The following is a 10,911-nucleotide window of genomic DNA, read 5'->3' as shown; positions in this document are numbered from 1 at the left end:
AATATTTAAAAAAAGCAACTCCACCCCCAGTCCTCCTCTAAAAGGCAGATTCGCGTCCGGAGGTGAACACGAGGGGCGGTACTTCCGGGTCAGGTGGACCGGCTGCCTTGACCTTCCTTGCCGCTCAGCCATTTTGTCCCAGTCAGTCCGGAGGCTGCGGCTGCAGAGGAACCACCCTAAATAGAGCAACAAAGATGCTGTCCGTGCGCGTCGCCGCGGCCGTGGCCCGCGCCCTGCCTAGGCGGGCCGGGCTGGTGAGTGCGGGCAACCGGCGGGAGGGAGGTGGGCCGGCAGGTGGCTGGTGGTGTGCTGACTCGAGAGCTCTTTCTGCAAGGAGGGTGAGGGGCTGGCGGGCGCCGCCATCTTGCACTGTTGGCTGCTCGGGCTGGGCAGGGAGGAGGCACAAGGGCCTGTTGCTAGCCATCCGTGCGGGACGGTGCAGAGCGGTGCGGGGGAGGTGCTGACCTCAATGCTGTCCAGAGATGGGGTCTCGGGGAGGGTTCCCGACTTCAGCTGAGTACTGCCCGAGAGGGGCCTTGGGTGAAGGTCAGTGTTGGAGCTCTAGCTCCGATGCCTGCTCTGAAACGGCGAGGCTTGTCTCCGCTGATTCTTCGGGGCTGTGCCACTTAAGGTCAGAGCACTGTTGCTATGTCTCGTTGAAGCGGTTTAAGGAAGCCTGACATTGTATGAAGGTCAGCGGGCCCCGGCATTTCACCTCTGCCCGGAGGTCGGTTCAGGGGAAAGCAATAAATGAAGGTGCCTTTCTGAATACTTCAATAGGCGATCTCTTAGTGCTGAATATTGAAACAGTAGCGAAACACAGCGCAAATGTGCATTTCATGTGGCAGATACCGTGACAGCAGTGATAGCAGCGAATCCTAAATTGCCTCAGGTAGAAAGACTGCTTTGTGTTCTGGTACTTTGACATGTTTTAAGATTTCGTCCTTGAGGAATCGTTAGACAGTGATTGAGAACTCAAGTAAGATAGAACATAGGTTAGAAAATGCCTGTGAAGGTCAGTGCTCTCCCTTCATTACTTATCGCCCTTGAAGTTAAGGCTTACATTTACTTATTTTTTCCATGTTAAACATAATCTCAGTTTCAGAGGTGAAATAAACATATTTTGTTGTCATAATGGAACTGGCATCAAAGAGCATTTTTAACGGATTTCATCTGGTCCTAGAGAAAGTAGTAGATTTAGAATTGCCAGTGACCAAATTTAGGGCATTACAACTTGAAGGAGAAGGAGGGGGTCCAGATTGCTATAGGCTTTGTCAAAGGCAGGGAAAAAAGAGTAGACAGCCATACTTAGTTTCTAATCAAACTCTAACATTTACAACTCAATTTTTGTTTGTTGGTTGGTTTTTTTTTTAAGTAAAATAGGATATGTTATTGACATTTGCCCCTTTTGGAAAGCAATTTATCTTACTGAGAATTTTCACAATTCAACTGAAATATATCTAAAGATGAAATAATAGTAACTGGTGCCTTTAAAGGAAAAGATAATTTAGTAACTGTTGCTTTTAAAAATAGGCCATTACTATTTTTTTAAAAGTAGGCTCCATGCCCAATTTGGGACTTGAATTCATGACCCTGAGATTAAGAATCACATGCTTAACCGAGTCAGCCAGATGCCCCTAGACTGCATGACTGCATTTTTAAAATTTGCTTTTTATAGAGTACTTATAGCATTGCCAGGAGCTGCATAATAGATTTTCTCATATATCAAAAGCTACTTTGTTATATGATTAATAGTCTTCCAATTTTAAGCAAAATATTTTGATATAATTAATATTTTCACTGATAACGTGATCAGAGTAAGCCCACATTTGTTTAAGCTTGCCAGTTTTATAGAAGCTTTTATTTTAATAATATCTTAAAAAATGTTTATGTGCTAGGTCTCCAAGAATGCTTTGGGATCATCCTTCATTGCTGCAAGGAACCTCCATGCCTCTAACACACGTCTTCAGAAGACTGGTAAGTCAGTATTTCTAAGCGTACATACCCCACAGTTACTGTCTTGTCAATAAGTGAAAAAATAAGTTACATAGGTAACACAACTGTTGGGGTTTTTTATTTTCATCTGTTAATTTTTTCTTTCAAATTTAGTTACCACAAATCCCAGATTCTTAGCCCATAATGTGCCATTTAGCCCTGTCTTGGTAGGTTTTCTTGTTCTAGTGAAATATTTTATCATGTTATTAGCTCTTTCCTCTTTTTTGTTTTCTTTTTTCATTTATTTAAAAAAATATTTTAGAGAGAGCATGTGTAGGAGCAGGGGAGAGGGGCAGAGAGAGAAAGAATCTTAAGCAGGCCCCATACTCAGTGCGGAGCCTGCTGCGGTGCTCAGTCCCACGGCCCTGGGATCATGACTTCAGCTGAAAACAAGAGTCCCAATGCTCAACTGACTGAGCCACCCAGGCACCCCTACAACTTATTTTTTCTCTGATACAACATCCCTTGGGTGGAAACAGAAAGTACACATATCAGGTGCTGGGCATCCTTCTGAACTATGAAAGATTTCTTTTTTTTCCCCCCAAAAAAATTAGAAAAAGTAAGCAGTTTTTACCTTTGTTTTTTGACGGTGATAGCTGCTAATCTACATGTGGCAATCTATAAATTTACACATTGCAAATAGGATAGAGAAGTAGGGAGGTGAGCATAGGAAGATGCTGTAGGTTAGGGAATTCCTTTGGAGATGTGATTGGAGCTTTTGAACTAAAAATTAAGTAAGTGAATCCATAGGGGCACCTGGGTGGCTCAGTAGGTTAAACATTTGACTTTGGCTCAGGTCATGATCTCACAGTTCGTGAGTTCAACCACATGTTGGGCTCTGTGCTGACAGCTCAGAGCCTGGAGCCTGCTTCGGATTCTGTGTTTCCCTCTCTCTGCCCCTCTCCAGCTTGCTCGCTCGCTCTCTCAAAAATAAACATTAAAAAAAAAAAAAGTGAATCTGTAAATCTCCCACATGCTAAGATGAAGAATAGTATTTGTATGTTTTTAAAAAGAAAGATATTTATACTTTGTTAACAGTTGCTTTTAAAAAATAGATTGTATTTTTAAACTTCCTATAGAGTTTAGCCAAAAAGTCTGGTTTCAACATAGATACAGATTCTTAATCACTTGGATTTGTTTTTATAGTAATGGTAGGTACTAAGCTTTTTCGAATAGAGCCAAGTATATTATATTACATCTTAGAGTAATTTTATTATTGTGATTACAAAACTATAGTTTTTACATTGTTGAGGAAGTGGGTTTTAAAATCTTGAGACCAGGCTATTTTTGCAATGGAATTTTCCTCTCAATAGGCACTGCCGAAGTGTCCTCTATCCTTGAAGAACGCATTCTTGGAGCTGATACCTCTGTTGACCTTGAGGAGACTGGGCGTGTCCTAAGCATTGGTGATGGTATTGCCCGTGTACATGGGCTGAGAAATGTTCAGGCAGAAGAAATGGTGGAGTTTTCTTCAGGTTTAAAGGTAAATTATAAAATGAGATTTTGGTGGTTTAGGATTGGTCTCTGAGTTATTCATTAGTAATTCAGAGATTGTGCTAGTGTTTTTTTGTTTAACTTTAAATCTCAACTTGTTCACTGTTTTAGTGATTATCATAGGTTGTGAAAAGGATAAACTTAAGGGTTTTAGTTACCAAAGTTTTTACTCTAAGGATTGATGTATATATCAGTTGTAGCCACTAGTGCTAAAATATATAATTGAGTAAACGTTCATCTGGATCCTAAGAATGGTATACTCTTTGCAGCCGTTAACATCATCTTATACAAAAGCATTAGATAACTTTAAATTCATTTCTGGTGGAAAGTTGAAAGGCATTGAGTTTGTATTTCTAGTAAGAGTAGATGTATTATTGTTGAGGTAGGGTAGTGTAGTTATCAGAAGCTCTCTGATAGAAATCTACTTTCCATTAGGTTGAACCTAGCTGTTTTCTGAGGAAAGCAGAGTGTGATATGGGTGGACCAGGGGGAGTAGGATTACCCACACATGGGAGAAGACAGTCTTGGTCCTCTGGGTAGTGTCCAGTGTGGAAAAAGAGCCTTGATGTGGAAGAATAATTACAAAGCCAAAAGTTTTATCCAGGGTGTTAGGCTTTGGCTAAAAATGTAATCTCCCATATCTTCAGTGTATGTGTATTACATAGTTTTGAAAGTTGAGGCAAAATTAATGAACTCTGAGTTTCTGTTTAGCTTTTAAGATCTAAGAGTTTAGTAATGCCTAATAGAACTTTCTGCAATGATGGAAATACTGTGTCTTTGCTGTAAATGTAGTAACTGTTACATATGTGAGGCTGTTGAGTGTAAAATGTGGAGTTTCTCACACAGAGTAGGTGATGTATAGAGATGTGTTAGAAAAGTAAGTTTCTCTGACTTTGTAAGATGGTGTTAATTCAAATTTTAAATAGCCACATGTGATTAGTGACTGCTGTATTGAACATCTTAAGATTTAGATTAAAGATTTTGTACATCCAGTGGTATTCCATGATATTCCTCTGTATTTGTTCCAAGTACTTCTACAAAGCTTTCACTACTGCCCAGACTCTGTTCCTGGAATAACCTTTTTCCTTAGTAATGATCAGGGACCTAAAAATCTTACCATTTTGAAATAAGGTTATAATGAGGAGAGATGACCCATCATTGTTACATTATGGCATTTTGTTCTTGTTTGAGTAGCTTTTAATTTCACTGTCTACTAACCTGATGAGTTCTCAGTAGGTAATTCTTTAAATTGTGTATGGAACTTCTCACAGATAAAAAGATGTAAATTAACTCTGTCTTAAAATTTCGGGTTGATGATTTTATTTCATACTGATCACCCAGTTCAAAAGCCATAGACAAAAGAAATGCAGTGAAATAAGCTTAACCTGTTGAGGTTTTTTTTTTTTTTTTTTTTTTTTTTTTTTTTTTGCTTCTTTTAGTTCTTTGAGGATGTGATAAAGGAGCATGTTAGGCTTATCATAACGCAGTTTTGACCAAAGAAGGGTGTTGGAAAAATACTTGGGTAAACCAGATCTAAAGGACAAGACTTTTTTTTTTTTTTTTTTTTTTTTTTTACTAGGCATTTTCATAATATGTAGTGTTAATGTATGGGAAACAAGTACTAAAGTTTTGTTGGTGTTTGATTGTGTGTTTTGTGTAGGGTATGTCTCTGAACTTGGAACCTGACAATGTTGGTGTTGTCGTGTTTGGCAATGATAAACTGATTAAAGAAGGAGATATTGTGAAGAGAACAGGAGCCATTGTGGATGTTCCAGTTGGTGAGGAGCTGTTGGGCCGTGTCGTAGATGCCCTTGGTAATGCCATTGATGGAAAGGTACGTTTAACATTTATTAGATGTGATTGTAGCCTCTAACAGACATCAAAACTGATTGTTCTGGGGACACTTTTTATTGTTTACCAGGGTCCAATTGGTTCCAAGACCCGTAGGCGAGTTGGCCTGAAAGCCCCTGGGATCATTCCTCGAATTTCTGTGCGTGAGCCAATGCAGACTGGCATTAAGGCTGTGGATAGCTTGGTGCCAATTGGTCGTGGTCAGCGTGAGCTGATTATTGGTGACCGTCAGACTGGGTAAAGCTTGTTAAAAGTTCCAACTAAAATATGCTTGTGGAAAGATTACTTTTCAGGCTTGGAATGGTAAATGCTTTGGATATAATAGGGAGCATGGAATGTGATGAGCATTAGCAGTAGTACTTTTAAGTTGAGAAAACTTTTGAAGTATTTACTAAGATTCATGTTTACTTTCCCTTTTTAAAGCAAAACCTCAATTGCTATTGACACAATCATTAACCAGAAACGTTTCAACGATGGAACTGATGAAAAGAAGAAGCTATACTGTATCTACGTTGCTATTGGTCAGAAGAGGTCCACTGTTGCCCAGTTGGTGAAGAGACTTACAGATGCAGGTATTAAAGAACTTTAGTCCTGGGGCCAGTCCAACTGGCTGGCTCAGTTAGTTGGTAGAGCATGTGACTGTTGATCTCAGGGTTGTGAGTTTGAGCCCCACGTTGGAGGTAGAGTTTGCTTATAAGAAGAAGTTGTTCAATCTTATTATTGTTTGGTGGGAGTCCTATTGTTGCTAATCTTAGGGTAGCTTCTACTGAATGAAGACTGGTTTTAATTACTCCCTAATGAATTGAAATTTCTCATGTAATTCAATAAGTAAAAACAAGTGAAAATAGTATAAAACAATGATACATCTTAAGGTTTTTGTCAGTTTCTTTAAAGTAGGTGCCATTTAGAAGTTCTGGCTAATCTGACTTTGATAGATGACTTAGTGAAGCACTGAATTCTTATTTTAGTAGTCTCTAAAATCAAAACGTTAATAATCTTGTAAAACTGAAAATTTATCTTCTTCCCAGATGCCATGAAGTACACCATCGTGGTTTCAGCTACTGCTTCTGATGCTGCTCCGCTTCAGTATCTGGCTCCTTATTCTGGCTGTTCTATGGGAGAGTATTTTCGGGATAATGGCAAACATGCTCTGATCATCTATGACGACTTATCCAAACAGGTCAGAGTATATATATTTTTAGAATCTGCGTGTTTGCACCACAATGGAAGGTGACAAATTTAGCTTTTAATAACTAAACTTCGTAACCCTTTTCTATACTCTAGGCTGTTGCTTATCGTCAGATGTCTCTGCTGCTCCGCCGACCCCCTGGTCGTGAGGCCTATCCTGGTGATGTGTTCTACCTGCACTCCCGTCTGCTAGAAAGAGCGGCGAAAATGAACGATTCTTTTGGCGGTGGCTCCTTGACTGCTTTACCAGTCATAGAAACACAAGCTGGTGATGTGTCTGCTTACATTCCAACAAATGTCATTTCCATCACTGATGGACAGGTATTTTATGCTTAAATAAATGTAAAAGCTTTGGATGACTTCAAGGCATTGGTTGAGGCTTGTGTTTATGAACCGATCTGTTAAATGCCTTTTACTTTTTATTGTGGACAATTTCAAATATATAGAAAAGTAAGGAGAAGGGTATAATGAACCCCACATCTCTCTCACCCATTTCAATTCGTGGTATAGTGGACCTCATTTTTGCTTCATTTATAGCCACTACTATTTTCCGTGTTAGGTAGTTTTGAAGCAAATCTCAGAGGTCCTATCACTTTATCTGCATATATTTTAATATAAATTCATAATCTGTTTTTTTTTGTCTCACATCTTTTAATCTTACCAACAGAATATGTAGTTTGATATGGGCTGTGAAAGATTGGAGGGACTCTTTACTATGAGAAGAAGACAACATTCTTCTTTGGAGATGTTGGGTTTCAGTTTTTAAAAAAAAATTTTTTTTTTTTAATGTTTTTATTTATTTTTGAGACAGAGACAGAGACAGAGCATGAGCAGGGGAGGGGCAGAGAGAGAGGGAGACACAGAATCCGAAGCAAGCTCCAGGCTCTGAGCTGTCAGCATAGAGCCTGATGCGGGGCTCCAACTCATGGACTGTGAGATCATGACCTGAGCCGAAGTCGGACGCTCAACTGACTGAGCCACCCGGGTGCCCCGGGTTTCAGTTTTTTGACCTAACTTTGAAAATACTTGATTTCTTTAAGCTCATTATCATGTGTATTCTCTGTATGATGTAGATCTTCTTGGAAACAGAATTGTTCTACAAAGGTATCCGCCCTGCCATTAACGTTGGTTTGTCTGTGTCCCGTGTCGGATCTGCTGCTCAAACCAGGGCCATGAAGCAGGTAATTTGCATCACTTTGTCAAGGAGATGGGGTGTCTTTAGTTTAAAATCACAATGTATTTGTTCTTTGTCAATGAAGTTAAGTATTTTTGTATTTCATGACTTAACCATTTCTGTATTTCAGGTGGCAGGTACCATGAAGCTGGAATTGGCTCAGTATCGTGAGGTTGCTGCTTTTGCCCAGTTCGGTTCTGACCTTGATGCTGCCACGCAACAACTCTTGAGTCGCGGCGTGCGATTGACTGAGTTGCTGAAGCAAGGACAGTATTGTGAGTTGTTCTTTTATGTCATCAAGTTCCTACCTTGTGTTAGGGCCTGGGAATATCACACAGCTCCCTACGTAAGCTATGATACATACTGTTACCTTTCATTAAAGATAGAGTGTTTTGAATTTTTTTTTTTTTTTAACGTTTATTTATTTTTGAGAAGAGGGAGACAGCATGAGCGGGGGAGGAGAGAGAAAGAGGGAGACACAGAACCTGAAACAGGCTCCAGGCTCTGAGCTGTCAGCACAGAGCCTGACGCGGGGCTCGAACTCATGGACCATGAGATCATGACCTGAGCTGAAGTCAGATGCTTAACTGACTGAGCCACCCAGGTGCCCCAAGATGGAGTGTTTGAATGTGATCAGTGCCTGTTACACTTGTATTGTAGGTATTGTCATTATTTGAAGGAAAACTTATTAAAATATACTTACTACTTTTGAGAGTTAAAATCTATCAGATCCCTTCCTCTGCCCCTTTCCGTGTTGGCTTTGAGAGAATGGAATTGGGCAGATTTAAAAGAATGTTAGTATGTGTTTACCTTGCTATAAAATGTCAGCAACTTATTTATGTCTCAAACAGTATAAATACTGCCAGATGGTAAACCGTGCTTATGGAATATGCCCAAAGATAACACTTCAAGGCTTGCAAATATAAGGAAAAAAGTTTTTCCTGGGGACAGAAGTGGGAAAGAGTATTAATGTGGGGTTTCTCATAGAGAATGTGAGAGCAGGTGATATGGAGGAGACATGTTCATAATTGGAAGAAAAGGTAAGTTTCTCTGACTTCGTTAATATGGCATTTATTTATTTGAGCAACTCACTTGGCATTGTTTTGTTTGTTTTCAGCTCCCATGGCTATTGAAGAACAAGTGGCTGTTATTTATGCTGGTGTGAGAGGGTATCTTGATAAATTGGAGCCTAGCAAGATCACAAAGTTTGAGCATGCTTTCTTGGCTCATGTTATCAGCCAGCACCAAGCTCTGTTGGGCAACATCAGGTATGAACACAATCGGTAGCCTCTTTTTTATAATTTTTAAGATACAAAGTCTTGATAAAATTCTTTTGAATTTTGTAGTTAGTCATTGAATTTTTGTTTAGGTCTGAACTGATGAACTGTTTTTCATTTCCGAATAGGACTGATGGAAAGATCTCAGAACAGTCAGATGCAAAGCTGAAAGAGATTGTGACAAATTTCTTGGCTGGATTTGAAGCTTAAATTCCCTGTGGATTCACATCAAATACCAGTTTGGTTTTGTCATTGTTTATTCTAGTAATCAGTTCCATTTGTAAAAGGATTACTGTCATACTCCAGATGTACAGAAATTACGTTAAAAATAAAGGTTCCGTATTGCTTGGTGGTTTTCTGTAGTTTGAACGATTCTTTTAAAAGAACTGAAATTAATTAGAGGAATTGGTAAGCATGCTTTAGCTAATTTACTTGAATGTTATTCAAATTAGCAGGCCTAGATTATTCAAGACTGATCTCTTTGCAAGATTCTAGAGTGCTTTGTGATTGATTAAAGAAGAATTCATAAACTAGGTAACTGGATATGTAGTAGAGTTCACATTTGGTAATGTTGAAGAGCCTCGCTGGCTTGTCTGCCAAGAAGACTGATCTATATAAAGATGTACTGTAGGCAAGAAAAGAACAGGACAACTAAAATTCTCAAGGAAATAAAACTGATAAGTGAGGTCTGAAAGATTGGGACAAAGATTGAGAAAGAACATATTAATGAATAGAATTAGGAGCATTTGTTAATATCTTCTCATTGTTAATTTAACATATCTTTTATAGGCAGTGGTTTATATAACCAAGTTGGTCAGTTTTTATGGTAATTTTGGTCTTATTTAAGAAATTTTTACCTTACAGTCTACAAAGATAATTATATATTTTACTAAGAGTTTTAAAGATTTACTTTTGTTATCTAAGAGCTTAGTCTACTTACTAGAGTTCTTCAGAGAAATACAGCAATTAGGATGTGTATAGAAAGATTGTAGGGGCTGGCAAGTTTGAAAGGGCAGGTGGATAGGGCTGGAGACTCCGGGAAGAGTTGTGTTTAGAAGCAGAATTCCTTCTTCGTGGACCTCAGGTTCTCTAAAGGCCTTCCAACTGGATGAGACCCATCCATGTTATGGAAAGTAAGCTTTTTTTTTTTTTTTCTAAAGTAATCTTTATTCAGAGTATTTCAGATGTTAATCATGTCTAAAAAGTACTTCCACCGCAATTAGACTGGTTTGACCATAAACTAGATACCATAGCTTAGCCAAGTTGACACAGAAGATTGACTGTCATTGTTGCACCTGGCTGGCTCAAGTTGGTAAAGCATGAGATCTCAGGGTTGTGAGTTCAGTCTCCACATTAGGTATAGAGCTTACTTAAATAAATTAAAACGGGTTCCTGGGTGGCTCAGTCGGTTAAATGTCCAAATCTTGATTTTGGCTCAGGTCATGATCTGATCTCAGGGTGAGTTTGAGCCCTGCAACCAGGCTCTGTGCTGGCAGTAAGGAGACTGCTTGGGATTCTCTCTCCTTGCTCTCTGCCCCTCCCCTGTGCTCTTTCTAAATAAATAATAAACATTTTAAAAAGGTAGGAATGCAAGCTGGTGCAGCCACTCTGGAAAACAGTGTGGAGGTTCCTCAAAAAACTAAAAATAGAGCTACCCTACAACCTAGCAATTGCACTACTAGGCATTTATCCAAGGGAGACAGGTGTGCTGTTTCGAAGGGGCACATGCACCCCAATGTTTATAGCAGCACTACCAACAATAGTCAAAGTATGGAAAGAGCCCAAATGTCCATCGTTGGATGAGTGGATAAAGATGTGGTGTGTGTGTGTATACACACACACACACACATATATACATACATATACATGTACACAATGGAGTATTGACAATCAGAATGAAATCTTGCCATTTGCAACTACGTGGATGGAACT

The 10,911-nt window shown here is 39.3% G+C and overlaps 1 protein-coding gene across 1 annotated transcript; it reads left to right on the top strand.

Annotated features, from left to right (window-relative positions):
- The first annotated feature begins 70 nt into the window (after positions 1–70).
- On the top strand, positions 71–9,331 carry ATP5F1A (ATP synthase F1 subunit alpha). The gene is made up of 12 exons (XM_042962090.1): positions 71–254; positions 1,899–1,977; positions 3,309–3,478; positions 5,150–5,323; positions 5,411–5,577; positions 5,764–5,912; positions 6,369–6,520; positions 6,625–6,849; positions 7,602–7,709; positions 7,833–7,977; positions 8,820–8,970; positions 9,108–9,331. The coding sequence occupies exons 1-12, from the start codon at positions 195–197 to the stop codon at positions 9,187–9,189; spliced, it is 1,662 nt and encodes a 553-aa protein (XP_042818024.1). The 5' UTR covers positions 71–194; the 3' UTR covers positions 9,190–9,331.
- Positions 9,332–10,911: the final 1,580 nt, after the last annotated feature.

The sequence above is a fragment of the Panthera tigris genome, chromosome D3 (assembly GCF_018350195.1).
Source record: "Panthera tigris isolate Pti1 chromosome D3, P.tigris_Pti1_mat1.1, whole genome shotgun sequence".
In the NCBI taxonomy this organism is placed as follows: domain Eukaryota; kingdom Metazoa; phylum Chordata; class Mammalia; order Carnivora; family Felidae; genus Panthera; species Panthera tigris.
This window is presented reverse-complemented; position numbering and strand designations above follow the sequence as displayed.